The 19597-nt window shown below is 37.2% G+C and overlaps 1 protein-coding gene across 3 annotated transcripts in view; it reads right to left on the reverse strand.

Moving 5' to 3' along the window:
- SATB2 (SATB homeobox 2) overlaps positions 1-19597 on the reverse strand; it is a 217613-nt gene that overhangs the window by 92594 nt on the left and 105422 nt on the right. For all 3 annotated transcript variants that reach the window (XM_045806409.1, XM_045806408.2, XM_045806407.2), the window contains exon 7: positions 13863-14335. In XM_045806409.1, coding sequence (XP_045662365.1) covers positions 13863-14335 — 473 coding nt within the window. The remainder of the gene's footprint in view (positions 1-13862; positions 14336-19597) is intronic.

The following is a 19597-nucleotide window of genomic DNA, read 5'->3' on the forward strand; positions in this document are numbered from 1 at the left end:
ATATGACGTTGGCAGAAAATTCAATAAAAACAAAATAATTAAAAGCACAAGAGATAATATAATGACATCTAGTTTGGTGGCTAATATAGGCTATCTCCACTCCACAAACAAAACAAAGAATTAGGGCTAATTTTTAAAATGAAAAATTGACGTACTTATTATTTCTAGTATTTTAAGTAATATTTATTTGTGACGAACTAAATGACCTTGTAGTTTCTGCATCTGCAATTTCTGTTGATGAGCTTTCTTGTTTACGTTACTATGATTTCCGTATTTCTTCAACAACTTATATAGTTTGGCCCAAATGATTAGTGTGTAAAATACGTGCTGATACTCAGAAATGTTTGGGAAACATTACCATGACTGGCTCTATAAAATCAAGTTCTAAGTTGCTGCACCAGCCCTTGAGGCCTTGTCTGAGACAGGTGAGAAACTGCTTATGACGGGCCCTTACTTCTTTAATGGAGCAAGAAGAGAACCAGAACCTGAACTGGGTTTTAGGAACACTGAGCCCTAAGCCCCTTAGACCTTCCCAAGACTGACATCAACAGTTGAGGTCATTACTGCCTAGATTTTAACAGACACACATTCTTCACATCTCCCAGACTTCTGTAATTCTGTAGGCTCTATTTCCCATTGATTATCTAGGGAATCCCCAAATTCAATGTACCTATTACCAAAAAATGACAGATCAGTCTATTAATTCATTTCTTATTAATGACTTGGTATGAAGATCAGAAAGGGATGAGAATATTGAGAAGACGCAGATTCTGCTGCCAAGGAGTTCACTATATGATGGTTTATAGAAACACAATGTAAAAGATGACAAGTGTCATAAATTCCAGATAGAGCATGCACAAGAGGGTAAAAGTATTGCCAACCGCAGGACTCAGAGAAAACGTTTTGGAAGAAATAGGACTTCACTTGGCTGGGATTTGAAATACACATAGTACATGGATATAGAGATAATGATGAGACGAGGCAAAGGGGGATAGGCACGGGAGGGATGGGCCAGTATTAAAACATTGTTAGAAAAAGAAAGAGCATGACTGATCCAGATTGGCAAGCGAAGTTTCTGTTTCTTTAAAAGCTCAAAAAAAAAAAAAAAAAGTACAAAAAACTGATAGAGCAGAAGACATTCTGAAGTGAAAATACTACAGTCCATATTAGTATAATTCCAAACTACTGGAGTATACACAAAATAACCAGCAAACATTACCCCCAAAATGAAGTGATATTAGATAATCTGTTCAGCCTTTTTGTCACCTGCAACAAATTAGGCTTTCAATATGCAAAACATCTTCCTTCCAGAAAAACAAATGATCATGATTCCATTTAATTGTAATTTAATGAGGCATAATTTATTTTTTAAAGTGATATACACCAGGTGTGTACTGAGGAAACTGGCCCAGCAAACCCCAGAGCTCCCCCTTGGAAAAAGCCTCAAGCTAGCTGGAGACTGTTTTCATTTCTGTAAATTACATTTCTGTTTGTGGCAGTTGAAGTGGGAGGTATAAAGGGTAACTTGCAATCTTCACATATTTATTGTAACATACCTTTGAAGTAACTCAACCAAAAAATACTCATTTATCATATAAGCAAATAGTTTGAAAGTGTTGAGTTCCAATCTGAACAAAGAGATTCTAGAGAATATAAACCCCATCCCCTAATAATGTGTTTTAATTATTTATTGTCGGATGTAGTAACAAAGCATAGGAGGTATTTAATGATAATCTTCAGAAATCAACTTACAGCTCTTCAAGGATGTATGAGGTGAAACATATGTTTCATTACGTGGTAGTGAGTCAGAAAATATAATTAGTTCATATTTATATATTGCTTTAAACAAATGATGTCATAACCAATCAGCAAGGTTCAAAGACACATTACCACCCCCCACACATTTACAGATTAAAGTTATAGTGAGTGGAAGGTGGAAGGGGTCTTGTCACTCTTATCAGCCAACTCTTCATCCTGCCCTGAGCACAATCTGTCTCTCACGTACTTCCCTTGAATTACAGAAAACCCTAGTGCCTTCTAAAGATACTCCTCACATCTCACTCTTCATGTCTTCACTCTTCATGTTTGCATGCTTGTTAGCCTTACTTTTCACACAGTTCTGAAATGTCTAGTTCCAGCTGACGTGAGAGCCAAAAACTGGTACTCTTGTGAAAATCAGGTAACACCAAATTCCTAACCTAATCATACAAAGTGGTTGGTGATTAATGCACAGCTATCGAAGCTGTGAAATCAGCTGCACGGCTGTAGAAAGTATTGACGTCCTACCATCTGAAAGCTGACCTAACAGAATTGGTTCTTTCCTAATCTCCAATTTCATTTCCTTCTAGATGCTCCTGAGAGGATCTTCCCCTCCGCTCACGAATATAAACAGGTTTCCCACTATGAACCTGAACGCTGAAATTCATTTGTGTAATGCTAAAAATACTTACCCTCCCTTCACCCCCCAGAGTACTGCTTAGCCATGAAGCCAGAGTACTTAGGCTGATTTGAATAAAAGGTATACAGGGCACAACAATGACAATTTGATTTTTATTATTAAAAATGATGTGTTAAATCCTCAAAGAAAATGTCGTTATTGCATTAGTTTAATAAAACCTCTCTTTATTACAATATTTCTTTATTAGGAAAGACAGACTATGCATGTAGCATTTTTTTTGTAGGATGGGGGTGGACAGAATTGAGCATCTAAAGGGAATTAATGTACTCTGCAAATATAAATGCTATATACAAAAGTAACATTTGCAGACAAATGTTGTTGCTGTAGAAATGTATTCTGTAATGCACTAAAATGTATATATATATATATGTGTATATATATATATATATATGTATGTATGTATATATACTGCAGTTGGCAATAGTTTCTCCCTCCTTTGAACTGAGATGGCACTAGTTCTATCTCGCATTTATAACACTCACCATCTTTTACACTGTGCTACTATAAAACCTCTTCCCCCCATCATACAGTAAATTCCTTGGGAGCAGAATCTGTATACTTTGTGCTTAGCGGTTAGTTGGGAACAAACAGGAATATAGGGCTCTAAGAATGCACCAAATGCATTTTTTTTTTTTCATTTTTCTGAAAAGCCAGCAACAGGCCCTGGTGGACCATATACTACACTCAAGATCTTTTCATTCAACCTATTGTAAACACGAAGATAATGGAAACTGAAATTTTGGGCCATGTGGACTCTACTTTAGAACAAATATTTCATGTACCCTAAATCTGCAATTTATTAAATGAAACACTTCCCTGAAAGACAGCTTCCTTTCTAATGTACATAATAAAACTTCACTTGTGCCACCTGACACATCAGAATGCAGTAAGCATGCAACACAAAGTCAATGGTACAGCAAAAACATTCATGAAACCAAAACCGCCTGGCTCTCTTAACTGCAATTCCCTTGTCCAAGCCACTCTTGAGTGCATACAATGGAGGAACTTAGCCAAAAACAGACTTCTGGCAACTTGATTATTTTTACCTACCTACTCAATGCAAAGATAGATGGAATTAGATAAACAGGTTTTTTTCTCCTTATTCCTTCCCTTCCTGTCTTTAGAAAGTCTTAGGTACCAGAATGGGGTGCTATGCACAATCTAAGTCAAAAATTTTTAAACACATTAGTACCCAAAAAGCAAAAGCAAATAGAGAACTAAACAGGTTCCCTTTGGAAACATTTACCAGCGGTGTTCTCAGCTCTGGGCACATACATGGTTTCTACTAACACCTCAAGTACCTGGCACATGACTATTGCATTCACAAAGTTCTGGGCCCTGGTTATTTCTAGTTTCTATGTGTATTGTGTGAAACAACTGTTGGCAAACTGCCCAAAAAATTTACTAGCTTTGGCTACTTTGTCAAAACATTGGCAAAAATAGTACTTTCCAAAAACAAAACAAAACAAACCAAAAACATACATTCAGTGAATATTTATATCTCAAATGTATCAAATGCATTCCGATATAAAAAGTAAAGTAGTCTGTTAACATATGAGTTGACTTTGTCCCTAAAACAGTTAAAAAACATTATTTTTCTTCCTGCTGAAATATCTCTGCATTAACTTCAATCACCTCCAAGGTCAAAAACATCTTTTCTCATACAGTATATACAAGCCATCATAGTACTTATTATACCACAATGGGATTACTGGTTTGAAAGCCTGTTTACCCCTTATACCTCCTTGAAGAAGGGATTGTGTCTTTCATCTTCTGCTCTAGGATAAAAGAAACAATTGAGTGGTTGTGAATGTGAGTTCTGAGGTCAAAATTGCTGGGCTCAAAATCGGGCTTCAATTGGATAAGGATTAATTAATCTCCCTATGGCACAGTTTCCTCACCTGTAAAACTGTTATAATAATTGTACTTCCCACACAGGATTCCCGAGAGCTTGCAACTATACCTGATAAACGTGTTCAATAAATGTTAGCCTCCATTATAATGCCTACCATAGTCTCTGAATGCTTAATAAATATTTGTTAAATGAATGAATTAATAAATACAGAACTAATATTGAAGTACAATTCTTATTTTGAATTTGTAACTTCAGATTTTCAAGGCCCTCCACTTACATTTCACTAAACACCTTTCCAGACAGAAGGCAAAAATGTAAAGAATACTTTTTAGGAAACAGAATAATTAAAATTATTTGGGATAGAGGATAATGTAAAGAAAATTTTTAATTAATTATATAAAATGGAATGGCTATATGGATATCCAGCATATCACTAAACCAGTGATATTCATTTTATACTTCAGAAAAGTAAAACAACTTTTCCTCCCTAAGTAACTCTGTAGTCATTTAAAGGAAAGCCTTCATTTGCATCACTGTTTAAATATGGGTCATAATTACTAGTGGATGACAGAATTATTTCAGTACATCATAACTATTTTTTATAATGAAATGCAGTTAAATAGATTGGAAATTACCAAAGTACTTCATACATGGTACAAGTATTATTTGATGAAGGCTTTCTTTTTCCTTCATGAAGGCTTTGCTTTAAAAACATACAGCCAGATAAAAATACAGGTGGAAATGAGATGGAGCTCAGACACACGTACGTATGTGCACATGTGTGAGCGTGTGTACCAGCTCATGATGTAAAAAGTATTTCCCACTGGGTGCTGCAGTCAGAGAAGTTTGAAAGTAAATGCTATAATCTACAATGATAATTTTAGGTACAAAACTTGAAGACAGAATGTAAACAACCTTGTAAACTCCAACTGACTTCAAACTGATTCAGTTATATTTTTCTCACAGCATTTCTGGCCTTTTAAACTTAATTTGCTTTATTTGAACAAACATGCACTTAACCCCAGGCCAAATGGTCATCATTTCAATCAATGGCCATGAAAGGAACACTCTTTGTGTATTTTTTTATCACTTTAAATAAGCAAGGTTGAAAAGGTATATAAATAATGGGATCGAAAGCTAGTGTTCCTTGTATTTCTTCTATAAAAATTCACTTTAATTGTAAACATCACCCAGGATCGGAGGAGACTAGTTAAATACTAAAACAGGCCTTCATACTGAAAACACAAGTCTATATTGAGACACACTTACTGGAGTAAAAGAAAGTCCTTATTGAAGAGAGAGACTCCTTATCTGTGTGAAATGAAAGGATCACTCCTTGTTTAAAAATAGAGACAAAAACTTATAAAACCATCCCCAAAAGGCAGCCTTTTTTAGCTAAAATGGAGAAATTGGAATTTTCTATAATTATTTCAGTAACTAATTTTTAAGAACTTTGCACACTGGTCAGGGATAGGAATAGACAGAAGAGTATACTACCATCTTTGTTTCCTCTAATTTTTGGTGCCAATTTTGTGAAGGTGGGGAGTGTCTTTATATATTCTTTAACACAAAACTTTCTATTCCAAGTAGATTTAGGAATGAGGAGAGGGTTATAGATGTTTGACAGCTACTGAGTCAACCTTCTTTCTACCCAGAACACAAAGCCAGTATCTCCTCCATCCTTTTTCGCCAGAATTGCCCAAAAGGTGCTAATTAATGTTGTCCGTATATGTACAAGAGGAACTAAAGTGAGACCACCAGCTAGAGGCCATCCTTAAGCCATCTAATAACTCTGAGACACTGCTATCCTGAGAGATATTAATATTATTACAATCTTTAAATCTATGAATTCAAGCCAGTGGTTCTGAAATGAAAGATTACCTATTTTATGAAGCAAGCAGGGCCATCTTTTCCTACTTTATTAATTTAATGTTGAAATCAAAAGAGGGTGTATTATTTGCTTCAAAACCCAATAACATGTTCATGCCTGATCTGCAGCATTTCATATTTACAGGCCATCTTTCAGTGGATGGACTTCCTTTTTCTCACAGGTTTCCTTGTCATTTTATAACCAGCTCACTGGACCATGGAGTCAAGACCTCTGGGTTTACATTGTGTTCTATTCCTGTATGACTTGCTGAGTGCCCGTATCTCTATTGCATGGTAAGAAATAATGATGGCTGGGACCAGAGGCTGGCCAAGAAATAATTCTGAATATCTTGGAGGTCAAGTTTTCTACAAACATATACTGTATGTGTAATTAAATCAAGCCTATCTTTGGCTAACAATATGTATAAATCAAACACAAGACTTTCTTCTCCCCAAAATTGACTGGTAATGCACTTAAGTTCAGATTTCCAAATACTTTGGTTGCTAAAATGTTCATATTGTTGTTACATATCTCTTCCTGTGTATTTGCTAAACAAAATACAACGCTTAGCAAGTCCTTAGGCATTTTTAACCTTCATAATATAGGTGTACATATACCATAAACATGGCGCTGATAAAGCTTAAAAGCAAAATCCGTGTCATTTCACACAGACATGTACATTTCTAGCCATTGACCTCACTGCCGACTTCCCTGATACATCATTCAATCTAATTTTCCAATCTGTTGAAAACATTCTCCAGTTGCTGAGTCACTTCATAAAATTGTATTTATGACCCTGGCTTTAAGTTTCTTCAAATGATGTGGCTTTGATGAGTAAACAGCAGATTCTTTGCAAAGTCTCATAAAAAATAAAAAGTAGTCAAATAAGGACAGGTCAACCAAATGACTTCTCAAAGGATTTTTAAAATCCTTTTCTCTATCAGATAAGACAACGATGAACAACTTTTTCAAGCAAGGTATTTGACAAAAGGTTGCAAATTGTGTAACTCAGTGACTTTTGCATCAAACTGAAGAAGGAACAAGATACCAAATTAGAGGCCTACTGTTACAGAATAGCACATTTTGTGAAACACATCTGTGCTTCTACTGAAAACTTGTTTCTAAGAATTGGCTCAGGAGAACTACCTGAAACAGAAAATGGACCTGAACTTTCTGAGTTGTGATGTAATCTGCTAGAGGAAAAAAGAAAAATAACTCTATTATATAAATAATGAATGTCGCAAAAGTCTCATTTCCAAACTATAGAAACTTCTTACTGCTGATTCCTTGTGTAAGAAGATTTCCTGAACTTTATCTATCCTCAAGGTAAGGGGATAGTAGTGCAGAGAGGGGACGTGGATGACACCTAATTTCCCTCTTCTGGCACTCTAATGCTCCCATTCACATGGGGCAGGGCATCGGTTCCAATGGATTTAGTCTCGTTTGGATCAAAGCTTCCTCTACTTCATTTAACAGATTTGCTCAGACGGAAGGTCTCAGAAGAGAACAAATTAGCAAATGGGGGATTTCTGAACTTATGAATATGTAGGTCACTGGATTTTTAAATAAATTAGAGAATAGTTTATCTATTAAGGAAGACTCAGTGTACATATTTTATGAAACCATCCTTATTATAGGTCAGTGGACATCCCACAACCATTCCTTGCTAATATTAAGTCTTTTAAAATACTGTCATAAACCTTTTTATAGTGTCACAAGCCTCTGATTTTTTTAAGTCCATAAAGTGAAAAGGGGCAAAAGAACTTCACTCAAGGTTCAGATTCATAATCAGTCAAAAAGTATAGATGTAAACACAATAAAGAGGCAAGCAACTTATCTAAGGTCCGTAGGCCTAGTAAATGAAAGTATACCTACACTAAATAAATTCAGGATATCAGCAAGAGAACATGAATTGCAAAAGAAAGGAAGGTAAACTCTTAAAAAAAAAAAAAAGAAGGAAGGAGAGAGGGAGGGACAAAAAAAAGGAAAAGAAAAAGAAATTAGAGCACTGGTCCTATTATTTCTTGAAATTATTAGTCCTACAAACACTACTTGCATCACTGATAGAGCACTGGAGATAAGGTGGGCAAGGGAGCAAAGCTACTGTGAAACTCACACGAATTACATAATTCACCATTCAGACTCAATAAGGACGGTTTTCATTTAAGTCAAGTTTGAAAGATCTCAGGGCTTCAAATCCAGTATCTGTTTCAGTCTCATTCCCTCTCTTTTTATTTCTTTTTCTCTCCCCCACATTTGACATCCATAAGTAAATCTTGACAATATCAGTATCAGTCCATGGAATTCAGATTAAAATAATAATAGTGATAAAATTTTTGAGAGAAAGTAGTACAGTAAAAAAAATCTACACTATTCCCATAGTGACATTTTACTTTAGATTTGGAAGGTAATAGGCATAAAATTGAAGATAAGTTTTATTCAACCTACTAACCCCATGATATACCCAAAAGCCAATTTAGACTAGCAGTGGCACTGATCCATAATCTGGGATAAAAAGCACATCCTGAGATAGATTCCTGTGCAAGTGATTTATTAAGGAAGTGTTTCTGAGGGAAACTGGTGAGGAAGTGGGATAAGCAGGGCAGGGAAGGGAAGGGAAGAAGCTCAAGCAGTCCCTGCCTCAGCCTTGTCTGCAGAGAGCTCTGGAATAGAAGTCACACTTCAGAGCTGTCCCTACTATTGGAGGCAGGGAAGCTGGGCTTTCATCCTCCTGCACCTATCAGACACTGGTTAAGTATTTCCAGCTCTCTGCCAGTGTGAGGCAAGCAAAATCCAGTAGCCTAAGGAAAGTCCTTTGAATGAAAAGCTGACTAGCAGTCGTTAGTTTCTAGAAGTAAAAGTAGGGGGACAGGGGGTGGGGGAGAATTAGGACACCAAAAACAGAGGAGGCATGTTATCTGCCTCAGCTTCCTCTGGTGTATTGACCATACCACCTCACTTTGTGACCATAGGTAACAGAAACACTTAGAAATATATCACAGGATTGCCTGAAAATTAATGACCAGGTCAGAAAACATCTTATCTCTCACTTGTCATAGAAGTCCTCAGAGACCCAAAAAGTGGGATTAACCTTTTCCTACCAAAAGACTAATAAAGAAGAAAGTGATGATGCTCAAAATATATTTTACGTAAGGTCATAATGACAAAAACAGGCTTCCACGATCCTGACAGCACAGGCAGGATATGATGCGCTGTTACACCCTGCATCTAGAACGAAATTAATCTCGTGCCCATGCTGGCATAGCATGATCTCGAGACACGCTGATTAACATAAAAATGTACTAAAAGCAAGCCCTCGGAAATACAGCTCTATTCCCTCAATTGTGTTATTTTCTACCACCAAACGATACACTTCAGTGGCAATGGATCAGATATACAAAGTAATTAATAGTTTCTCTTTGGAGAAATGGCATTTTCAAATGCTATTTATTATGAATTCGAGTTCTTCATCTGGAAGTTTTAAACACGACAAACTAGGCTGAAGCTTTTTCCCCAGCTTTAGCTTCATTTATGAATGTTGTACATTTGATTTTGTTCTATACACACACACTCTCTCTCTCTGTCTCTGGTAATTACTAGTTGTTATTGGTCCAATCATCAAGCACAAAACCAGGAACAGAACTATAGGGTGACAAATCAAGTTGCTTTTTATTGAATTTGACAATAAATGAATAATAGAGATCATGAACTATTTCGAGAAAATATTCAGTGGGGATGCCCTGGGTGACTCAGTAGGTTAAGTGTCTGCCTTCAGCTCAGGTCATGATCTCAGGGTCCTGGAATCAAGCCCCTCATTGGGCTCCCCGTTCAGCAGGGAGTCTGCTTCTCCCTCTCCCTTTGCCCCTACCCCACCGCTTGTGCGAGCATGCACATACTGTCTCAAATAAATAAATAAATCTTAAAAAAAAAAATATTTCAGTGGACTAAAGATATATTACGTATCAGTAAAGCAACTAAGTACAAGGTTGATATTGGCCTTAGGTATCCATTTAAAATAAGAGGTTCTAATCCTGTTTACTTTGAGAAAAAAAAAATTGTTGAGATTCTTTTCTATCCAAAGATCAACCATTCATTTATGTTATTATTTATAAAGTTAATGTTTGTTTATTATAGCTGGCAAATCATTATATCACCCATAAATGTCTGATTCCACTCAAAAAAGCCTAAAGTTTGGAAAATCCATGGTTGGTTTCATGGGGCACAGTACACCATATTTTCCATTTAATGATTCTGCTGGTGAAACCCAGCTGTCCAACCTTGCTGTTAGTGACTACAGTACATACAGCAAAAACAATCTGCCTGCTGACCTCCGGCTTAAGTTCAAACTATGTCATTCTGTCAATACCATCTACCTTGATTAGGTTGGGCTTTATACACAACAGGTTATGATCCCAGAGGGATGAAAAGCTTTCCCAAATTAAAAGCAGAATTTTAAAAGGAAATACTCATACATTCCTATGCAGTTTCCATTTGATATCCTCAAGGCTGGCCCATGAACTCAAACTCATGTTGATTGAAAGTGAATGTTCCTTTCTGGGTGTAGCCATCTTACAAATTTAATGGCAGGAGGAAAATAATAAAATGTGTTCCATGCTTCAATTAGACCTTTTATAACTTGGCACTTGAACGATGGCAATGCCAAAGAAAAATCATTAATACATAAAAATAGACAAAAAGGATTGTGTAGGAGAAGAGAGACCTCCAAGATCCTAGGGCCTTGGCAGAGCATTCCCTCACACCAACATGGTCTGTCTTTTGTCTAGTCTCTCTGTGAGTCCTCTCTAAGTCTTTATACTATTTGGATAAAATGTATACTATATTTGATTCTAAAATCCAACCATGCTTTCAATTTTATCCTTAGCCAAAGGAACTGTATATATAACCAGGCAATAAAATGTTGGCTAGCTATGAAATGCCTATTCATGCACATGAATGATAGATGAAAGAACATACACACACACACACACACACACACACACACACACACAAATGCAAAATAAAGACTAAAAGATGCATCCTTCCACTTTGTATTTAACAATAACATGCAACAGACTTACTCTAAAGGACCAGAGGTTTTCATAACCCTAGTTCGGATAACTGTGGACACACAAATGCTGCTTGAGTATTTTGAGTCAAAAAAAGAAGTCATAGAGTGATATCCGGAACATATGCAGACCTCTGTGAACCTCCAAACTCATTTTTAAATGATGTAAACTGAGTCTGTCAATAATGGAATGTATAAATTAGCTAAGAGTCAAGGGAGCAAGAGATTTCACCCTCTTGGTCTCCTGCCATACCTAATCTGTCAGCACCAAACCTCAAACAACCCCACTGTGCTTCTTCCCTGCTCCCACTCCCCTGGTTCCAGCATTCCTGGGGACTGTTACCAAACCACAGTGCTTAGTTCCATCACTAGTTCATGCCTGTTAACGTCAGCTGAGATCCCAAACTACTTCATAATTCCTTCTATCTCAGATTGAAGCCCTATCACATTCAAACTGTCAACACACTTCTGGCCTCCTTTTCAACACCAAATTCTGGAAAGAGTAATTTGTAGCCCCTGCTTCTGTAAGTCACTCCTTAACTCCTAAATTCTGGCTCCTGCCTTCTGCACCCTAATGAAATTACACTCTAAGTTTGCCAAAGGTCTCTCCCAACCAATCACCAAATTTCATGGCATGGTTCAAGCTTCTCACTCCCAGATGTCTTAGTTTTGCACACATGGACAAGCCTCAGGAAACTCTACTCATGTTCTCTGTCCTCTCATTACTACCTCCCTATTCTTCCTTCTCCACCTGCTCCCCTCTACTGGCATTTCTTCTGTCCCTTTTCCTGATGAGAGTAGTGGTGATGGTTTTTCCTCCTCCTTCTCCCAACTCTTTAAATCCCAGACTCTGTCAATAAATTTCTAATCTCTTTCTCTAGCCCTGAAAACTCTTTTTAGCACCAAACTCATATTTTCAATGACTTCTGCATATCTTCATTCAAGAAATCTGCCAGCACTTCAGAGTCAAAATAGCCTAATCCAAAATAATCACTCTAACCTTACTCCAACCATCTCTTTCAATGTTCTCCTTGATACTCTAAGTGATTACAGATCTATTCTCGGCCACAGGCTCAAGCCTTAGCATTACGGTGGTGACACTTTCTGTCAATTTTATTTCCACAGTGCTTCCTGACTCTTGTACTCTACTTCACCACCACCAGACTAGTTCAAAACTTCTACACATTTCAGTTGGACACTTATGGCTGCTTTCTAAATGATATTTCTACCCTCTTGCTATCATGAGGGGGAAAAAGATCTTCCCAAGATCCAATTCTGATTACTCGATCACAGCATATTCCTACATAAGACCTTCAGTGGTTTCCAGTGCCTATTAAAGTTCAAAGTTCCTACCATGGCCCTAAGACCTTTTTTGATCTGTTTCCGCCTTTTAAGTTTTATTATCTAGCTTTGCTATCAACTACCAACTATTCCCACACTAGCCTGACTCAGCACTTTTCTCATTAATTCCTTTAGCTTAAAATACCCTTCTTCTCCATCTTTGTCTGTTAAATTATATTTATTCTTCAAGGTCTAACTTTCTAGCAATTTAATACTCATGTCAGGTGTTTACATATGTGCTGGCCCATGATCTTTTTCACCTTTGCATCTGCACAGAGCTTAGCTTCCTGCCCTACATTTAGTAGAGTGGCCAGACTTAAACCTACTGTCCTCTTGAAGACACCATATTCATCTTACTGTAAGTACTCCTTATGACCTGCTCCTCACGGAGTTATGACCCACTACAACCACGCTTATTCTCCTACACTATTCACGTTACTTCTCATTTTACTTTCATTATTTGAATATATATTTTTTATTACCAGGTCATTAGCTCTTTGAGATTAGCACATTTATTTTTTTTTTGTTACTCATATAAGGACTAAATTAGTGTTTCTCAAAGTATGGCTCCCAGACCAGCAGCATCAGAATCACCTGGGACCTTGTTACAAATGAACATTCCCAGGTCCCACCCCAGACTATGGAATCAGAAACTCTGAGATGAGGGCCTCAATAAAAACCAGATATACATAAGTAAACTGTTTATCTTTTTATCATTTAGTATTATATTGGCATGTAATTCCCCTAAAACATTAAAAAATATAAGTAAACTATTACCACTTTATCAATGTCTTAAATCTACTTGTATATTTCGAAAGGTTTTTAAAAAAATTATAGAAATTATGACATTAATGATACTCTTTTTATGAAGTTCAAAAACAAAGTAAATAATAGATTGTATATGCATAAATAGTTTTAGAACTAGTTTTTAAAAAAACAAGTGAATGATAACCACAAATTCAAGATCAGGGTTACATCTGGGGAAAAGCAGATGGAGAAGATGAGGGAAGACAGGAGCACACAGGCCCAAGTCACTGGTAACATTCTGGGTCCCGAGTTGGGTGGTAGGTTCACAGATATTCGTTACCTTACTGAAATTAATTACAGCCATATATGGATCACTGATGACATTATTTCCCAAACTAAGGATTACTAGTTAATTCTGAGTGCTCTGAGATCCATAAAAAAATTTTTAAAGGGATTAAAAAGATGTCAAAATCTGTCCTTAGTATTATTCTTAACCACCAATTGTCATGTTCAGTGCTAATCATACCTGTGTGCGGTTGAATGCCACTCTTGCAAAGACAGCTTGGGACACACTGGCCCTCTTCAGCTCATCTCTGACTTGCTGGTAGATATCTGGAGATACTTCTACGGAAGAATTGGTTGGTTCTGGCTTAACTGCTCTGGGAATGGGCGGATGGTTCAGGAACTGCTGGTTGATGGCTTGAGGATGCTGGTGAGCCAGGAGCCGGCTAACAGCAATCTGTTGGTTTATCAGATGGGCCATGGCTATTTGTTGCCTAACAAGTTGTGGACTGAGCTGGGGAGAAAGAAGACCAGGGCTCATGATGGGTTGTAATGCGGGCACTTGGTTTCGGATTGGAGTACTGTGGTGGATTTGGCTATGAGGAGACTGTTCGTTGGTTTTCCCCAAGGATGCCAGCTGGTTCATATTTGGTAAATGCATTGGACGCTGGCCCAGAACACAATAGTCTGAAAGGTTTTCTCGTTCCACTCTTTCCACTGTTAAGAGATAAAAATGATAATTTGTCATTATTTTCATTGGTTTAATTTATTGCTAATATATGTAGTACTGAATTATCATATTTTTGGTATATTAATGACATAATCTTTTCATACAAAGCTGGAAGCCCCAGAGTAAAAGTGAGTTATCCTCCCTGCAAAATGTTACAATAATACGTTTTTTCAGAGGTGATATGAAAGTAATAATATATACCAGTTCATTTTTCTTAAATTCTTAAAAGTGGGCATTTTATTGAATAACCAAGACAGAAACCACTAAGCATGATAAATTCTAAACCTCTCATATTCCCAAGCTCTCTCATCTCCCTCATCACCCTCTGTTATAAAAACACCAGCTGTTCTCATCTTCTGTAGTTTGTGGTTAATGGTGTAGTTCATGGTTATCAGGAAATGACAAGGACAACATCTCCTGCCAAATTAACTGCCACCTCCTAATAAAAATCTCACACAGTTAGTATTATACAACTATGGGAACATTCATAGAAAATGTGTACCATGTAGTATATCCTCTTATCTACTCACTTGTTATCTTTGTTATAGGAATATTTCTTTAAGAAATGGATATGTTAATAATTTTGATATGCACTAGGATAAGAAAAAAATTTCACAATATTAATAACGTTGCCTTGACTTTCCATTGTATAAGATGCTCCCCACCTTCCCCCCCCCCTGCCCAGGATATAGACCTTATTACATTTTACTGCACTTTACTAGTAAAGATTTAAGGAATAACCGGGAAAGGCAGAAGAAAAAGAAAGTATCATATATGTTCAAACATGTGGCAGATGTTTTTTCCTCCCCCAAGAATATTTCCCAGAAAAGAGCAAATCACCTCATAGCCAAATTCTTTCTTTTTTAAAGATTTTATTTATTCATTTCAGAGAGAGAGAGCAAGCATGGGGGGGGGTGAGGGGCAGAGGAAGAAGCAAACTCCCTGCTGAGCATGGAGCTAATGCAGCAATGGATCCCAGGACCCTGGGATCATGACCTGAGCTGAAGTCAGACGCTTAACCAACGGACCCAAAGCACCCCTCATAGTCAAATCTTATCTAAATCTCAGTATCACGTTATTATGTAAAACAAAGGTTGGTTTGGAGAAAACATATTAGGCTGAAATAACCTCCATCGTTACTAGTTTTAAACCCTTACAGATGAAATTTAACAAAATCTGGTATTTTTAAAAAATATTTATTTATCTGAGAGAGAGTGGGAGGGGGAGTGGCAGAGGGAGAGGAGAAAGGGAAGCTTAAGCAGACTCTGAGCTGAATGCAGAGCCCAACACTGGATGCTGGGCTCAATCACACGACCCTGAGATCATGACCTGAGCTGAAATCAAGGGGCAGATGCTTAACCAATTGAGCCACTCAGGTGCCCCAACAAAACCTGTTCTTTACAGCAAAAATTCCAAACAGATTTAGTAGTTATTTCTTACAATTGCAAATGCTGGATATGATCATGTAAAACCCTATTAAGGTAACATTAAAGAACAAGAGCTCAAAAGTAGTCACCTATAGGACAAATTTTAAAAATAATTGTCCCACTATTCTGCAAATGATGCTGTAATTTGGCATAAGGTTTACAATGGCAGAATCATATTTGTACCAAAAAGTTCAAAGTCTCAAAAAAAACTTAAGCAGGAATAGCTAGGAATAGTCCTAGAAAACTGGGTAAGTCCTAGAAAACTGGGTAAGTGAAAACATGGGGTTCTGTAATGACAGAAATACAAGTGCCAAATCACATGTGAAGAATTTGAATAAAATCAGGCAATGAACTTTAAAAGTAGAGAAAAATAGTATGTCTAATTAATATTTTATGTAATATATGATTTTAAAATACATATGTGGAAGTTAATTAATTGTTAATTAAAATGTAAGTAAATATTTGACCATTTTATCCATATGTTTTAGGGTTTTATATATTCAAAACTTCTCATTGGGAAAATAAACATTAGTTTCTTGGGATCACCTTATATTCAGACATATACAGTATTTATTCCTGCTTTGCTTAAAAAAACAAAATGAATGCTTAACTTTCCTATGAACCCCCAAATAAGTAAAGCTTACCTCAGACTTCTTTAAAGGTGCAATTTCTAACTTAATCCTTTCAATGTCATTCATTTAGTTGTATCCACCTTTTCTTCACAAGGTTCAAGGAGAACAAATTTTTTTAATCTTATCCTCTAAATGCAAACACTTTTCAGTCATTGTATTAAACTCTAAGGTATACAATCTTAAAACCAAACCAAGCAAGTGGTTGAGAGCCTTCCAAAGGTAATGTAACACAGTCTCCATTCGACAGGAATGACTGTTATGATTCCCTCCCTGAAAGAAGTGGAGGAGCCCCACACTGTGTCTGGAGTAAAGCTGTACTTTATAGGCAGAAATACTTGGCACCTACTAGACATTTGGTTCACTTTTGTTTAATTCCTTTTTAATTCAGCCAAAATAAAGGCAAATTCAAATATGAAATTATGTTTTCAGGTACCTAATAAGTACAAGTTTTATCCATTTCTTTTTCTACTTAAAAAAAATATAGAACCATCCATTTATAGCATGCATTCTTTGATCAAAAGCTAATTTCCCAAAATTTTGGTATTTTCATTCTTCAGTGGATTAATTACACTTTCTTGAAATATATCTAAATAGGGGCTCCTGGGCGGCTCAGTCAGTTAAGTGTCTGACTTTGGCTCAGGTCATGATCTCAGGGTCCTGGGACTGAGCCCCACATCAGGCTCCCACTTAGCGGGGAGTCTGCTAGTCCCTCTGCCCCTCCCCCACACTTGTGCTCCCTCCCTCTCTCTCTCTCTCAAATAATAAAATCTTTTTTTTTTAAAGATTTTATTTATTTATTTGACAGAGAGAGAGGCAGTGAGAGAGGGAACACAAGCAGGGGGAATGGGAGAGGGAGAGGGAGAAGCAGGCTTCCCACTGTGCAGGGAGCCCAATGTGGGGCCCGATCCCAGAATGCTGGGATCACAACCTGAGCCGAAGGCAAACGCTTAACGAATGAGCCACCCAGGTGCCCCAAATAAATAAAATCTTTTTTAAAAAAATTTTAAAAAAGAAATATATCTAAATCACATCATTAATAGAAAACTCTATTCACAGATCTAGTCACAATGATACACACAATTAAGCATTAACGTCAGAGCTCCAAAAAACCTATATGAATTGGTGCAATAAGAATCAGAATAATGTTACTCCATATTCCTTTAAGATTATACATAGTATGTCCTTTTTCTTCCGGGTTCTCAGATCCTTATAAATTCATACACTTAAAAACTGGGACGGTGGAAGTGTCCAGAAGGACACGCAGTAACACCATGAAGTACTAACTCCTTAGAAAACCAAAATGAAGCGATTGCAAAGGCAAATGCCTACACACCCAGGTAGAGAACAAAAGGCAGAGAAGCCAGCTGCAGAGGTACCAGGGGAGTAAGAGAAGGCCTGCCAGTCCAGAGGAAGGGGCCGCTACATTGCCTCAGCCAGTTTTTGTGTTTTTCATATTGTCATTTCTTCAGACATTTTTTCAAGAAAATGGTAAATCTGGATTATTACATGACAGTGCCTATTTTTCAAGTATTATTAATTAATTCCATTTGCAAAACACAACAAATGCCAAACAAAGCGTATCTGAAAACTGGATACTGCCTATAGACTACCTATAAGACTAAAGATACCCCTTAAGTTATTAAAGAAAAAAATATCCAACAGCACTCTTTAAAGATGGTAAGGCAGACCTTATTCAGGACCATTGCAATAGGTGTAGGGACCCCTGCAATGGGATTTTATGGTGGGGGAGAGAGACTGGACTCAACTCCGAATACAGCATAAGCACATGGGAATTTAAAGCCAAAGAGCAGGGTGGGGGTCGGTGGATAGAAAATTACTAAGAGGAGACATCAAGAGTAAGGGGGGGGGGGGGTTCTGGCTAAACTGTCCTAACAGGATTCTTTTGCTGAAGACAGGCCAGAGTGATCAGACATCACCTGGGGGATGGTGGAAGATGAGGAACCCTATCAGATATCGAGGGGTCATCAGATATAGAGGGTGGGGGGGTTCAGGTTAAACTGACTTAGCAGGGTTCTTACTAACACTGATTTTACAAGGAAGTGCACAGATGGGCCATGGAGAAAATTTAGAAGCCTGAATAAAAAGTTTGGTCAAACGAAGAATCTTTGTCACTGTTTTTCAGTGTCTGACAGCTCTACCAATAAAAGCTAAGTTTTTTTTAACTTCCTAAGAATGAAGAAAGAAAGAAAAAAAAATCATCATCCTTACTCTTAAGAATGCCTAAAAATCAAGTGCTGATCAACAGGCTGCATCTCCACTGACCCGAGGAGTGTATGGTTTCCGTAACAATTTGTACAGATTTTGCCAAACTTGAAAACCTTTTTCATTTTTTTCTGCTACCACTCTCAGAAAAATATCAGAATAATATTTTAGCCTCTAAAGTCACAGCAGGTGAAAGAAAAATGCTTAAAATAAAATAAAAAGTCATGGGGTGCCCTGGTGGCTCAGTCGTTAAGCATCTGCCTTTGGCCCGGGTCGTGGTCCCAGGATCCTGGGATTGAGCACCGCATCAGGCTCCCTGCTCCGCTGGAAGCCTGCTTCTTCCTCTCCCACTCCCCCTGCTTGTGTTCCCTCTCTCGCTGGCTCTCTCTCTCTCTCTCTCTGTCAAATAAATAAATAAATAAAATCATTTAAAAAATTAATTAAAAATTTTTTTAAAAAGTCAGAGGAGCATCACAGTGTACTAGACTCCATCTGAAAATTGAGCTTGTGCATTCATTATTTCTTTTCCTTTTTTCTTCCTTCCGTCCTTCCTTCTTCCTTCCTCCTTCCCTCTCTACCTCTCTTTCTTTCTTTTTAAATGTATTTGAAAGTAATCACAATGGCTGAAATGTAGACCTAACAGCAGTGCCTGATTTTGTGTTTTGATTCTTGCCAATAAAAAACATAATATTAAGTCTGTCTTAAACTAAACTAAGTCCGAAGACAACATCTTTGCTCTGAGGGTCCATCTTATCTCTGCAATATTCAGCTGTGAAAAAGAAATCCTGAAAAAAGTGAAGGATAAATGGTAGTCTTGCCTCTGATGATGAAAGCAATGTTCACATTCACAACCAAAAATGTTCTCAATAAAGGAAAAATGCTTACTTATTAAAGAGACATAAAAAACACAACCACTTCCAGGGCTTTGAATCAGAGCTGCAATTTAATTCACACTGAATTTGATTCT

Source organism: Ursus americanus, chromosome 1, assembly GCF_024610735.1.
Source record: "Ursus americanus isolate L20-20 chromosome 1, mUrsAme1.1.p, whole genome shotgun sequence".
Lineage (NCBI taxonomy): Eukaryota > Metazoa > Chordata > Mammalia > Carnivora > Ursidae > Ursus > Ursus americanus.